Here is a 15,511-nt window from a genome sequence, read left to right as displayed (position 1 = left end):
AGATGCACTGTTTTTGACCACATTTAAACATGGATTGATTTTAAGGACAGTGGCCCCTGGACAGTGGTTATTAGAATAATAATACTTTTATTTACGGATGGTTACATATATGTTTTATTTACGGATTGATTTTAAGGACAGTGGCCCCTGGACAGTGGTTATTAGAATAATAATACTTTTATTTACGGATGGTTACATATATTGATTGATATATACATATATACGGATTGATTTTAAGGACAGTGGCCCCTGGACAGTGGTTATTAGAATAATAATACTTTTATTTACGGATGGTTACATATACTGTAACAGTAGCTGATCTACATGTACCCCGTGGCTCTCTCACTCACAGATTAACACCTGTAATTATGTAGTCAAGTAAATATCTATATATAGGTTTAAAAAGAAAATACGGAAATAGCTTTGTTTCTGTATTTTGCAGTTTCTATATAGATATTGTACATGGAGTAGAAATACATGTAGGTGGTATGATATTCTGTTATAAACATTGAGAACAATACACTGTATAGTCATAATAAATTGACTGATAGTATCGTGTATTGTTCATCTAGAAATACTGGCCATTAAACTATTATCGATTATAAACTAAATTATTAAGAGTGAATAAACTAGTGAGAAGAGTTTAGGTTTTGTGCATCACATATGTTACACTAAATTTTGTCCAGTATAAACTTTGATATTCAACATTTATCAACATTGCCCCAAGAGGCATATAGTTTTAAAGTCATCGGGAACCTTATCATACAGTGGCTGTGGGACTATCTTAAAGTGCAGACCAGCAGTATTGAAGCTGTTAGAGCTGGAAGACATAAATGTAACAGGCCTATACTTTGTCCACATAAGCCTGATACATCAGACCAAGAGGTCTGGTGGATCCACAACTTGCATCTCCTAATACTCGTATTGCTGTTTGGCCTCTCACTTGGAGTCATAGGCTCTGACACAGTCAACACCTGCCTCAGCAGTATTGAAGACTGTTTACTTGGAGAAAGAATTATCAGGTCGTTCTGGCCATATAACGGACATACAGATGCTGTCAGAGGAATGGTCAGCTACAGATGGAAATAATGTGGTTATCCAGCTTACTGGCGGTGTCTTACTGGATCCTGTTCAGGCAGAAGTTGTCCAATGAAGTATCTCTTCGGTGCAAGTTGTGTGTGATCACATGACCAAGGACCTAGGATAATGATGGTGTGCATGTTGTAATAACACAACTCAGTAATCAGAGACCTTCTTATTTTGTGGATTTCTTTTTCTTCCCGAGTTGAAAGGGACACTGCAATTCTTGCAATGGTTACCATGGAGACGAATGTTGTTGTTTTGAAGTGATTCATGTCTCTTTTGAGCCTCGACGTTTGAAGGCTGGGATAGAATGGGGCTGTTAGCAGAGCGTATGTCATCGTGTACTTAGGTTTTATTTCTTCATTCCCTGATGCTATTAGCTCTGCTAACTGTCGGCTGGGTTCCATTGAGCTAAAACTGACCAGAATTGTGAGAGTGCGTCTGTCCTAGTGGGAAGGGATCGGACATAGTATTTGGCATGAAGATCAGTATTAAACTTGCACCTACAGTGAAGATGGCAATAATGTGTACCCAAGCCTAAGTGCTTACTGAGTTCATTATACAGTGCTGTTAGAGTTAAGGACTGGCGAGGTAAAATAGCTCTGTATGCAGCTGTTATGGTGCTGTTGTCCTATTGTAGTCAGTCAGGGTGCAGACTTACACGTGACATTGCTTTTAAGTGTGTCCAGCCAGCCAACCAGCTAGCATGGTGTGCTCAAACTGTGTAGGCTGATTGATTCTGTGTTACCTAATTGCACAGGCTTTATATCCAAGGCCTCTTGTGGAAGGTACAAAAGAGTTGGGCAGGGAATCAGTAAGGAAGCCTGTGATTAATCTGCAGTATGTTGTAGTGCTGGCCAGGATCATTCTGATAGGATATGGTGAACAGTGACACATGTGGGTCACTCACCTCTTGGGGCCTCAGCAAATACACCTGCCTGCTGAAAGGTCTTTAATGCCCAAGTCCTACCATGTGCAAATACCACAATAGTGCAGTCACACTCACCATGCAGTCATGGCAGTGTTATTCAGGATTATTTTATCATACATCAGTTTCCGCATGCATATATATTAGAAAGGGTGTTCTTTTCTTTTTTTTTTCACTTTAACTTCAGCAGTAGGGAATATCTTATCATACCTGTCTACTTTTAGGTGCATTGTGCTCACAAGTCCTCATAAACGTGTATGTGGAACTAGTTCATTTCTGTGAGAAAGTACATCGCTTTTCGCAGAGTAAAATCCCAGCAGAGAATACTTTGCTGTATTATGTATTAGTTCTCACAGATCATTTGGCTGTCTTACAGAGTTCAGTTTGATCGAGGTGGTTGGGGGTGGGTTGTATGCATGCCTTGGGGTCTCTAAAGTATAGTTTTCACAGACGTTTTTTTTTTTTTTTTTTTTACTATAGTCTGTTTCTTCTAGAGAGTTACCTACACTCAGCTGTCTGTAAAATCAGTCATACACACTACCAAAATTGACTTTAGTCAGTGTCACGTATTAACCCAGGCTCTACACATTGATACGTGCTATTCAAAAGAAAATGCAGTTAGAATACTTTTTCTGATTCAAGAACTCCTTGCGTTGGGTGATATCATAATTATTCAAAATTAAGTTGCATGCTGGAAAATGGGCATGGAGAGTAATTTGTTTTACAATGGCTGCACCAACCAGCAATTTGAACAAACTCCACGCAGTAACACAGCCTACACTACGGTCTCTGCGGATAAATAGATCACTTGAATTTCCTAACATCCATATCTGACACTGTACTGCCGCGAGATCATACGTTACAAGAGATAAAGTAAAATTCATTAAGGGTATATTAAAACGTGCGAAGGATTTCAAGTATGGCGGTGTCAGAAACAGGGTTTACAGTACAGTCAGCAGCAGTTCAGGTAAACATCTTTCAAAACATGTTGAACTCTGCCCAATATCCAACATGCCACTTATTAAAAAATAATTATGACGTCACCCAAGGCAGGTGGTTCTTGCCATAAAAAACGAGCTTATCGACTTGTTCTAAATTGTTCTAACTTTATTTTCCTGGCAAGAATGTGAAATTTGAACATATCAATGTGTAGAGCTTCTTGTTCCGCGTGAAAGACTAAAGGCAAGTTTGGTAGCTATTATGAGTGATTTTAAAGACAGCTGAATATAGACGACTCTCTAAAAGACATAGACTACAATATTGACTTTTCCAAACATGAATTTAGGGCATTTCATCCATTTTCAACAAAATTGTGTCCTGTGAACTTCCTTGGTTTTCATCATTCTGAATTGAAAATTGGATACGTATATGTTTTGAGTTTCATGCTGTTTTCTCTATATTTGACAAATTAATGTTTACTTCGACAATTTCCCAGATTTGGCGCATTAGGTTGAAACATGGTGCTTTGCATATAGACGATAAGTAACAAATGGCAGTCCAATAATCTATCGTTGAAAAATTCCATGCAATTATAGGTGATTTATTGAATATCCTGGTAGTACATATATGAAAGAAAGGAAAAATTTTACACTCTACTTTAAACATCTCCACGTAACAGTTTCATTACATCAAAAAGAAATGAATTTTCCTTCCTCTTTACCCATACATTTATATTTAGATCCTGTCAGTTAATGTATGAACTAAAACATGGCATGTTAATTTTTTTTGGCATTGCCAATGCATTTTTTATACGTTGTAGGAATATATAATTCATTTCTGTAACATACTACACCATCTTCTGAAAAAAAAAATGTAACCAGCTTTCTTTCAACCTCATCTATTTTGTTAATTGAAGCAGTCATCCGTGTACAAATTATATCAGGTTTACACACAAAAGGGTTTTCATACAGGAGTATTACATGTAAATGTGTTTAGCCTGATTCAGCATTAGTTAGCTGTGACCCATGACTTTTTGCTGTTTTAGAAACGCACTGATCTGTGATGTGAAGCTAAATTTACTGTTTAGTTTTCTTTTCTTTTTTTTTTTGTTTTGTTTTCTTTTTGAGGTAGAGTTGAAGTTATACAATTAATTGCATATACATACATACCTCCAAGCATGAGCACAGGTCTATTTATATTCAGAGTAAACGAAGATGAAGTTTTATTTCCTGTCACTCTCATTAAACATATGTTGTGACAATGCGTAGCCCCTCGAGAGATGGCTTTCAACTGTTAAAGGTGGGCATTCATCAGTGATAAAAAGTTAAATTTTTATGTTCTATCACATTCACTGTGGTCTGACTTAAGGCTATCTATCTTATAATTTGTCATCTCATTTTTAAACGTTTTACTTTTGACCTTCTAAGTATTCAAGTTTTCATGTGTAGCCAAATTCACATTTCCATAATATTTCACTATGTTGTAAAATAATGGCAAGTGACTAAATACATATGCTTAGTCACAGAATGTTAAAGAGACGATTAAGCGAGTAACAAAAATGTTAGACATTAAAACATTTATATGATGTCTTGTGTGAGGGTAGCCACAGATTTAGGGATATTCTGTCTTACCTATTACCTAATGTGTACTTTACCCATGCTCCTTAACATTTTAATGGCTCTGTGATTTATCAAATGGTAAAGGTGAACATTCAGTCCTTTTTCATGTACTTTAGATGACCCTGGATTCAGACGGCAATGCTTCATGAGATAGGATGGCATTTTTGGTAACAAGTGTTGTGTGTTTTTATACAGGGTTACAACAAGGCTGTGGACTGGTGGGCACTAGGAGTTCTGGTCTATGAAATGGCAGCTGGATACCCGCCTTTCTTTGCTGACCAGCCTATTCAGATCTATGAGAAAATTGTCTCTGGCAAAGTAAGTACACATTTGTGTGTATACTATCTTAGTATTGACAAAATAGTTAGAATATTGTCAGAGGTTGTAGTAGCTGTGCTAGTTCTGTTTACATGAATACACACTATAATATTGTTCTTTTTTTTCAGGTGCGTTTCCCCTCCCATTTCAGCTCAGATTTGAAAGATCTGTTACGAAACCTTCTCCAGGTGGATTTGACAAAGCGCTATGGCAACTTAAAGAATGCAGTGAATGACATCAAGAACCACAAATGGTTCTCCACTACAGATTGGATAGCTATCTACCAGAAGAAGGTAGGCAAAGTTTAGCGTTAGTGTGGCTAGCGTGGTTGTTATCCCAGCTTTCATCAGATAGATGAAATATTTTAAGTAGAGTGTTAAAACCTCAGTCAAATCACCAGGATTGAAAAGGATTACAGAGATCAAAAAGAATTTATTTCTTCGACACCATGCTTTTGTTATGGACAAATGAAGTGTTAACTGACCAGATAGTATCACGGTCTAATGAGACTTTAAACCCAAGACTTCCTGCCTCCACTGTCAGTCAGTCAGTCAGCATCTATTCCGTATCTTTTAAAGTAAGTTGTACACTGACATTTGTCAGAAAAAGGAAGGAAATTAATGCCCAAACTATATTGGAAGGGCAAGAACAGTTTTTGACAGTGATTTGCCTGAAGAAGTAGCTGATGGGGTAAGAGCAAACTACACCCAGACAGATTGCATGTTTATGTACATTGAAGGTGTTTGATGGAGAATTGTGGAGAACTGGTGTGATCCTGACAAGCTTATGAATAAGTTGGTCCCTTGTTTTTTCCAGGTGGAAGCTCCCTTCATTCCCAAGTGCAAAGGTCCAGGTGATGCAAGCAACTTTGATGACTACGAGGAGGAGCCTTTGAGGATTTCTTCAACAGAGAAATGCGCGAAAGAGTTTGCTGATTTCTGAGGAGGATTGGAGGTGGACTATTACCAGCAACCCATGTTCTATTAACCACGTGTGCACCTTTTATATCTAACACTGATAGTTGAGGCTGCTATGTAGTAGAGAAGGGGAGCTTACAGACTTTGGCCCTGCCTCGATCCAGGGTGCTCTGTCTCCAGACGTTTGCCTCTCAACAACATTTCATCTTGGTGCAATATTCTGTGTCAGAGGTACCGGACATGTTCAGATTGAGAGGACCAGGAGGGGTAATCCTGGTGGCCAAACCTGGTTGAACAGGGTGAGGTGAACACGGCTGGTGTGTCGAGTGCACTGATGCACGACCAAGCTACCAGATACACGGTTAGCATGGATTGTGCCAGACCCCAGCTTCAACCACTGTCTCTTCATCAGACCAGACAGATTTCCATCTTAGGTATATTTATTTGCCCTTTTTTGGTAGAATGTTGTATCGTACAGTGTGAATAAATAATATTGGCATCTGCAGGTGTCTACTAGTCAATAGGAGCGAATAGAATTGATTGAAGTTGCTCAAGCGCTACTGATTATCCTCAGTGATTAATAACATTCTTATATTTTAAGATGTGGAAACCAACTTACAATCAGGTGCCAGTAAATGGCCCTACCCCTCTTCACATGGCCTGACCTAGCCTATTGGCCAGGTACGGTATTCATATGAAGGGCTATAAACACTGGGTATTTCATCTGTAGAATCATTTTCTGTCCTTCAGAAGGGAAAACGGCCAAGACAGGCCTGTATGAGGAGTGGTCTGTGTGTTAAACACATGTTCATCAGAACATCCTCTCTATGGATGTTACACACAAATGGTGGAAAAGGTGGCCTGCTAATAATTTTCCTTGTCATGTTTTTTTTTTTTTTTTTCTTTTTTTTTTTTTTAAATTGTGTGTTAATTATTTTTTTCTTGAAATTTTCAACCCATGGCTTGTCCTCAGTTGTTATAAATCATATCAGAGTTTTAAGACTTGATCTTTTATTATATTTGATGATTTTAGATCGGACTGTTAGGCAGTATCAAGTTTTAATTTGGTACCATCTTGTGTATAGTGCATGCTGCCAGTGATAATACACGTTTGATGTCCCTTTCTCCAAGAGCTGACAGCTGCATATGTATATAAATATATATATAGTGTTATCTAGAGTGATATCTTTACAACCAAACCAGGAATCTCACACTGTGAAGGACTATAACTGGTTTATTAACCCATTAATCACTCACTAGCTGCCCCTTTCCCTGAGCTGAACAAAGCTCATTTTACATGTAAGATGCAGATGTTTTGGCTTTGTGTGTCCCCATTCATGTAAGGAGACATCGACATGATGTGAGACACTGATAGGTTTACCTAGCTGGAAGGTTGATGGGGAATGATTCCTAGAGCTGCCTTCAGGCTTTAGTCAGTTTCTGTGTCCTCATGCATATAAGGAGACGCCAGCATGATATCTGAGACACTGATAGGTTTACCTAGCTGGAAGGTTGATGAGGAATGATTCCTAGAACTGTCTTCAGGCTTTAGTCAGTTTCTGTGTCCCAATGCATATAAGGAGACGCCAGCATGATATCTGAGACACTGATAGGTTTACCTAGCTGGAAGGTTTATGATGAATGATTCCTAGAGCTGCCTTCAGGCTTTAGTCAGTTTCTGTGTCCCAGTGCATGTAAGGAGACATCGACATGATGTGAGACACTGATAGGTTTACCTAGCTGGAAGGTTGATGAGGAATGATTCCTAGATCTGTCTTCAGGCTTCAGTCAGTTTCTGTGTCCCAATGCATATAAGGAGACGCCAGCATGATATCTGAGACACTGATAGGTTTACCTAGCTGGAAGGTTGATGGGGAATGATTCCTAGAGCTGCCTTCAGGCTTTAGTCAGTTTCTGTGTCCCCATGCATATAAGGAGACATCGACATGATGTGAGACACTGATAGGTTTACCTAGCTGGAAGGTTGATGAGGAATGATTCCTAGATCTGTCTTCAGGCTTCAGTCAGTTTCTGTGTCCCAATGCATATAAGGAGACGCCAGCATATCTGAGACACTGATAGGTTTACCTAGCTGGAAGGTTGATGAGGAATGATTCCTAGAACTGTCTTCAGGCAGATGAAGGCTTCAGTCAGTTTCTGTGTTCTGTATAGCCTTCACACTTCTAAGCAATTATTATTGAGATTTGTGGATATATATAAAAATAAAAGACTATTAAAAGAGTATCTTTTTTGAATAATTGCATATAGCCCTTTTATATAAATCATTGTCATAACTGACCGCATTTTTTTTTTTTCAACACAAATGTCACTGAACATGTATGTAGTGCACATGAAAAATGTTGAGTGATTTGGAAATTCAGGTATTATACTAGTCTGCCAGTCACAGACCAACTCTGAGCCTGCTAGTTAGTGGATTTACATTTCACTAAGACAAAATACAACATGTTTTATTTTACACGCAGGATACTGTCTGTTAAAGGTTACTGTGCTGGTGAGAATTAGCTGTTATGTGCTGTTCTTTGGTGTTCAGAAAAATCCCTGCAGTTTGGTGGATGCTTTTCTGAATCACCAAAATGATGGACTGTTTGAAATCTTCATGAATTCAGAACAAATATGAATGAGAGTTTCTGGTTGCTGTCAGAGGCTTTGAAAGTATAGATAACTCCAGGTCAGCGCTATCAAGGATTTTCAGCTTTTAAAGTCATGTGTATAAATTACATTCAAGCAGTAACTTCTACTGCACCCATCATGGGTAGCTGCACCATTGATTGAAGGCTAAGCAAACGTAGTAGATACACCAAAAACAGTAACATCGTGTGCTTCAACAAGAAACGCCCTAAAAGCTGGCTGTTTGTCCGTGTAAAGGTTCTCCAGTGAATGAGACTTTGCTAGTGAAGTTGTGCCTCTGCAAATAGACAAGAACTTGTGCTAAGGATAACATCAGTCCCATCCTGGTTGAATTTCCCCAGGGGTTGGAAGGTTCAACCTTTTGTCATGTGTAAACGTGGCCATTTGACTGCGCAGGTTTATTTTGTTGGAGTTTTTTTTTTTTTTTTTTTTTTCCCTCGTTGATTATCATTGTATTGTACAGCATGACATTAGATCCTGTTTAGCTTTGAATGTCTGGTTTATAGATGTTTTTAAATTACTGGCAAAATTTGTCAATAAAAGTAAATTGACATAGTCTGTTGTCTCTATTTATTTGTGTTAATTATTACTTCATTATCAGAAGTGGATTAATCAATGATGTTTTTCACCTTTATGGCAGAACGGCCCGTCGCTCCAAGATGTATCCAACATAGTGTAGTGGGAACAGGCTGTGGTTAGAGGTTCTTGCCTCTCCGTCACTTGTTAAAAAGATTGGTTTCCACCGGCCAGTCTGGTTTCCTCCACCCATAAAGTAAACCATCAGGGAAAGGAAAAAAGTCTTGAGCATCGCTTTGATTTATTTATTTATTATTTGATTAGCGTCTTAATGCCAAAGTATGATTTTAAACATTCAAATATAGTTACAAGAAAGCTTGTATAAAACTTCATACATGTACATGTATATTCATTTCCTTGCTGGCCAAAGAATGAATTGTGGCATAATGTAACATTGGCAATATTTCAGCCACGTTGTGGTGAAGCTGGCCACGCAGTGTACAACAATGGAGAAATAGGTCTACTTGGAATCCTGCTCTATATGGCTCGGTTATGGCTGCCCGACCATTTGCATGGAGTGCTGGTTCCCAGGACATGGTTTCACGAAACTTTCTAAGTAACTTTTGCTTAAGCAATCTCTCTACCATGCTTAGTGCTATGATGTCAGACAAATTGATGTTACTTTACTTTAAAATGTAGAAAGTAACGACCAGATTTGACTTTAATTAGATTGATGACTACAGTTTATGTATATTGAACAAAAATATAAACGAAGCACTTTTGTTGTTGCAATATTTCACAAGATAATGCTTTGTGTCAACATAGTACGAATCGGCCAAGAGCAAAACCGTACACCAGTGAACATTCCAGTCTCCAAAACCAATGTGTTGTCGATTTCAAGCCTATTCACCATTTTGACTTGTCAGACGTGTGCCCTATCTGTTGTATTCAGTAATCTGTAAGTGATCAACGATTAGTCTTCTCGGAGGACTTCAGGACGAATTCAGCATTACAGCTAATCGCCCGCATGCGCGCGACGACCCTCGATCAAGACTACTACATTCGCCTCCTCCACCTCCACATTTCAGGCCAGTCGCTGACACTGCTAATGACACAGTCTGAGCAGAAATCCGGTTATTATGGAGCCAAACGGTTTGGAATCGCCTCAGAGATGAAATCCTGCGCCCATTTGTTGGGCGCCATGGGGTAACGTTTCATCATGACGATGCCCGTCTCCATGTTGCTGCTGTATTCACAGCATTTTTCTACAGGCCGAAATCACTGAAGTGCTTGACTGGCCAGCAGTATTCACCTGATCTGTCCCCATTTTGAACACCTGCGGGATGTCCTTGACCGGTGTGTTTGTTGGAGACTCCGGGTAGCATCGCAGAGTTGCGTTTAGCCCTCGCATAGGGGTAGGAAAACAGTCCACAAGCCACAGTTGACCATCGGGTTCATGGGTCGATGATGTGTAGAAATGCAGCAAGCAAATTTCCCAAACTGATCCCACCCCTAACCTGCCTCAGCAATACCATCGGTTGTCCATTTCCATCATTTACAGAAATGTACTGCTAATAGTCCATTTTATGCCCCCATGAAAAACAGCATTGAAAAGAATTTGATAACAGTTAATTCTATCAAAGTGTTGAGTTTATATTTTTGTTCAGTAGATGTTGATAACCAGCTGAGAGCAAAGAAGAACACAGAAAACACCAGTGATCATTCACGAGATTAGTTCATTCTCAGACATGTACAAATGTGTGTAAAAAGTGGATTGGCTTGGTGTGACACTGCATTGAAAGGATCCACAGTAATATTGGGGGCTTACACGGCACCACATAGTAAATCAGAAAGTAACTTTAAAACAAAAATAATAATTCTGTATTATAAAATGTTATCTATAAAATGACTGAACATTATTGGTTAGGAATGGAATCACAGTGGCCTCATTTGATTAATAACAAATTTCTTACATCCAATGTTGGTGTTTCACAGATCACAGCAACACTTTTCAAAGATCCCATTTAATTAGAAGAGAACTCGGGTCTTGCGACATAAAACACAAATGTCATTACTGACACGATAAAACAACCAATCTGCCTGTGAACAAACTGAACACCGTCACTGTCCCTGTTTTCCAGGTTTTCCACAACCCAGTCCACAATGAAAGCTTTACAAATGAAATGGACTTTATCTAGGTTAAAACAAACCTGATGTACAGACATCGGACTCCGTGACATAACTGTGGCATGAGTGATGGGTAATACACCGCACAGCAGAAACCGCACTCGCTGGTGGCTGTTCCATCCACTCTTAGCAGGACTTCATTAAGCCGAAAAATATGGCATTACGAATTTCTCTGAAATCCACCCCAAGCAGTGGCCTCGCTTCCCATTAATATATTATGGCACTTTCACATAAAACTGGAGAGGTCTCAACTTCCTTCATTTTCAGAGAGAGAAAAGAAAGGTATAAAATCAGTCCATAGCAGGCATATCCACATGCTTGTTTCAAAGCTGGAGTCATAATTAGGACTGGTGGAAGTAACTATGGATGCTTACGTCGTGACCTACTCGCTCATAATTTCCGTAACTTTGAGTTGTTGTGTTGCATACGTTACGCTTGAGCACAGTAACTATTTAGGTTTGCGTAACTGTTTTTTTTCATACATGTGGTTCTGGGACAAATTAAAAAAAGGGAACTGAAAAAGAAGTTCTGCAAGCAGAGATGCTGTTCTAAGCTAAATATGCTCAAAAACAGTTTTCTGCAAACTTTAAGATTCCTGCAATATTTACATTACTTGTTGATTTGAGCATGTACCAGTGATAAAAACATGACAAACAGACAAGATTTGCAGCCATTTGTTAATGACAAAAAATCTGTGCTGAGAAGAAATGATTTTCCACGTCTTATCCAGCTCGCTTTCTCCTTTTGAACAGTCTCAATGACACACTGCCATTGTTTGCATCAAAATGTTAAACTGCCTTACGTATTTGCCTCTCCATCAGTACTGTATGTTAATTAACTCAGACGTTTTTGGTAAGTTTGAAGTGCCTGAAGTATCATCACCTGACTGATGCCTTCTCTCCAGAATGCAAAGTTCAACAGGCACTAAAACTTCACAAACAAAACCTTCCTGTTTGTGTATATTTGTGTCCATTACAGCATTTTACATTCACGTAATGTGTCTACTTCTGAGACTCCATGTGATGTACTGTCAGCCACAAACTGATCATGACGTTCAGTCTAAATTAAAAAAACAAACAAACAAACATACCTTGTGAAGTTTTGATGCTGACATATCTGGCCAATGACATTTTTCCTCCACATGTGTTAACATGTCAGAGGTAAGAGTAAAAAAAAAAAAAGAGGTATGAGGACTTTCCACTTGTAGAGGTGCTCTACAAGTGGGAACAGGGTAGTGATCAGGGAGATTTCCCTGCAATATGAACTCTACACCATACTTGTAATAAGTTACAAATATGTAGATATCTACATATTAATGGGTTCACTTAGCCTTCAGTCTCACAACAATAACATTTTGCTGCACAAAAAAATATGCTCTTTTGTGTTTGGCTGTTGATTTTAAGTGTAAAACTGACTGTTCCCATATAGACCGTGTTGACTGGAGACATGTATGCTGTCACAGTCTGCACAAGTTGTTCGAACAATAATTAGGAGCCAAGCCAGAGCAGGTAACATGCAGATTATCTACTATTATTTGTTAACAATCCCACTGCACCTGTCTCTGATCTATACCTGTAATCATAGATGGCACTTCTTCGCTTAGCTCGTCCTACAGGTATTGGATATCTCTTGGTACAATGGGCTTGGTCACAGGCAGTATACTGTACAATTTGTTATGCACACACACAAAATACGACCTACATGTAATACCACGCTCAATCATAACAATTAACACAGCCTATTGGAAAACTTTTATCAGTTTGCTAACGTCATTATTTTGCCACCACTGTTAATCAGGCAATTTGTGAAGGTCTTGGTTAAAGAATGGTTTTGTTAGCTCTTATGACAGGCCGTTTTATCCTGAAACTCATTACTCAAAGCTCCTCAGGCACAAAGGTCGTCTCAGCTGGACTACCCCTGCACAGGGTCGTGTTGGCCGGGACGCCGACAGCACACCAACCACTGTATGGAGGGTGGACTACCTCCATCAAGATACTGATGTACAATACCCAGAGACTGACAACTGTTGATTGATATGTCAATAGCTGCCATAGGTTATCAGGCAGATGAGTGACATACATACAATATACAGCGTTATTGTGGGAACATTGCTTCTGCAATTACATGGTGAACCTATAAGACAAAAATGTGTCTAGTGAACGGTATGAACCCCAAATGCTGAGGGAACAATCCAGACTCTTACATCCCAGTTTACATGTTGTGTTCTTCAACGTTGCCATATTCTTCCATGTTGCCAAGAGGTGTTCTTCAATGTTGCTCTGCTATGTTCGTCAAAATTACCCCACTGTGTTCTTCAGTGTTGCCATTCCCTGTTCTTCACAGTTACCTGTCACTACATGTACCTACACATGCAGAGTTATCCATCCTGACCTGAGTGAAAAACATTGAAGGACTCTTGTATGTACATTATATACAAGCAGGCAGAAGGGCGGAGTCCTGTCACCTAGGTGACGTCTCCCGACCACCATTATCAGAACTGTTCCCCCCGGAGCTGTGAATCTTCCCCATGGTCAGGCCTTCATCGTCCCCAGCCTCAATGTTGTCCCCCTCAGCAGTGTCCATCTCAGCACTGGCCATGTCGTGAGCTTCCAGTTCTGTCAGCAAGGCTGTAGCCTCAGCCAGGGTGTCCTGCAAAAATACACCATTTCACTGCTTTAATGGACTAATATGTATTTACTGATTTATTTATTTCATTGGTTTTTAATAAAGTCCTCTAGAATTTTTCACTTATGTGATGGAAATCATTTCTATGGGTGGAGAAACCGGAGTGCGTGAAAAAAAAAAACACTGAATGCCAACATCCATTTATAAGTACGTCAACACCTGTTTATGCAGTCTTCAATATCTTGGTGTATCCCAACCCTATAAACCTAACATCTGTGAAGCTGACAAAGTAATGATGTGTTCTAGGTCCCCAGTTTCTTCCATCACCCAAGCCTAACATCTGTGAAGCTCACCAATTAATGATGTGTTCAAGGTCCCCAGTTTCCTCCATCACCTAAACCTAACATCTGTGAAGCTCACCAAGTAATGGTGTGTTCAAGGTCCCCAGTTTCTTTCATCACCTAAACCTAACATCTGTGAAGCTCACCAAGTAATGGTGTGTTCAAGGTCCCCAGTTTCCTCCATCACCTAACATCTGTGAAGCTCACCAAGTAATGATGTGTTCTAGGTCCCCAGTTTCTTTCATCACCTAAACCTATCATCTGTGAAGCTCACCAAGTAATGGTGTGTTCAAGGTCCCCAGTTTCTTCCATCACCTAAACCTATCATCTGTGAAGCTCACCAAGTAATGGTGTGTTCAAGGTCCCCAGTTTCCTCCATCACCTAACATCTGTGAAGCTCACCAAGTAATGGTGTGTTCTAGGTTCCCAGTTTCCTCCATCACCTAACATCTGTGAAGCTCACCAAGTAATGGTGTGTTCAAGGTCCCCAGTTTCCTCCATCACCCAAGCCTAACATCTGTGAAGCTCACCAAGTAATGATGTGTTCTAGGTCCCCAGTTTCTTCCATCACCTAAACCTATCATCTGTGAAGCTCACCAAGTAATGGTGTGTTCAAGGTCCCCAGTTTCTTTCATCACCTAAACCTATCATCTGTGAAGCTCACCAATGGTGTGTTCAAAGTCCCCAGTTTCTTCCATCACCTAAACCTATCATCTGTGAAGCTCACCAAGTAATGGTGTGTTCAAGGTCCCCAGTTTCTTTCATCACCTAAACTTATCATCTGTGAAGCTCACCAAGTAATGGTGTGTTCAAGGTCCCCAGTTTCTTCCATCACCTAACATCTGTGAAGCTCACCAAGTAATGGTGTGTTCAAGGTCCCCAGTTTCCTCCATCACCCAAGCCTAACATCTGTGAAGCTCACCAAGTAATGGTGTGTTCAAGGTCCCCAGTTTCTTTCATCACCTAAACCTAACATCTGTGAAGCTCACCAAGTAATGGTTTTTTCAAGGTCCCCAATTTCCTCCATCACCCAAGCCTAATATCTGTGAAGCTCACCAAGTAATGATGTGTTCTAGGTCCCCAGTTTCTTTCATCACCTAAACCTATCATCTGTGAAGCTCACCAAGTAATGGTGTGTTCAAGGTCCCCAGTTTCCTCCATCACCTAACATCTGTGAAGCTCACCAAGTAATGGTGTGTTCTAGGTCCCCAGTTTCCTCCATCACCTAACATCTGTGAAGCTCACCAAGTAATGGTGTGTTCAAGGTCCCCAGTTTCCTCCATCACCTAAACCTAACATCTGTGAAGCTCACCAAGTAATGATGTGTTCAAGGTCCCCAATTTCCTCCATCACCCAAGCCTAACATCTGTGAAGCTCACCAAGTAATGG

The 15,511-nt window shown here is 39.8% G+C and overlaps 2 protein-coding genes across 8 annotated transcripts in view; one reads left to right on the top strand and one right to left on the bottom strand.

Moving 5' to 3' along the window:
* The window catches only part of LOC135469638 (cAMP-dependent protein kinase catalytic subunit 1), a 106,773-nt gene extending 98,655 nt beyond the window's left edge, over positions 1-8,118 (top strand). For all 6 annotated transcript variants that reach the window (XM_064748166.1, XM_064748165.1, XM_064748171.1 and 3 more), the window contains exons 8-10: positions 4,765-4,887; positions 5,016-5,180; positions 5,704-8,118. In XM_064748166.1, coding sequence (XP_064604236.1) covers positions 4,765-4,887; positions 5,016-5,180; positions 5,704-5,829 — 414 coding nt within the window. In that variant the 3' untranslated portion in view covers positions 5,830-8,118. The remainder of the gene's footprint in view (positions 1-4,764; positions 4,888-5,015; positions 5,181-5,703) is intronic.
* Positions 8,119-10,687: 2,569 nt separating this feature from the next.
* LOC135471934 (ubiquitin carboxyl-terminal hydrolase 24-like) overlaps positions 10,688-15,511 on the bottom strand; it is a 78,172-nt gene continuing 73,348 nt past the window's right edge. For both annotated transcript variants that reach the window (XM_064751376.1, XM_064751377.1), the window contains exon 56: positions 10,688-13,805. In XM_064751376.1, the coding sequence (XP_064607446.1) occupies positions 13,617-13,805 (189 nt within the window). In that variant the 3' untranslated portion in view covers positions 10,688-13,616. The remainder of the gene's footprint in view (positions 13,806-15,511) is intronic.

This window comes from Liolophura sinensis, chromosome 7 (assembly GCF_032854445.1).
Source record: "Liolophura sinensis isolate JHLJ2023 chromosome 7, CUHK_Ljap_v2, whole genome shotgun sequence".
Taxonomy (NCBI): domain Eukaryota; kingdom Metazoa; phylum Mollusca; class Polyplacophora; order Chitonida; family Chitonidae; genus Liolophura; species Liolophura sinensis.
Note: the sequence above shows the minus strand (reverse complement) of the source record. Positions and strands in the feature narration are given on the sequence as shown.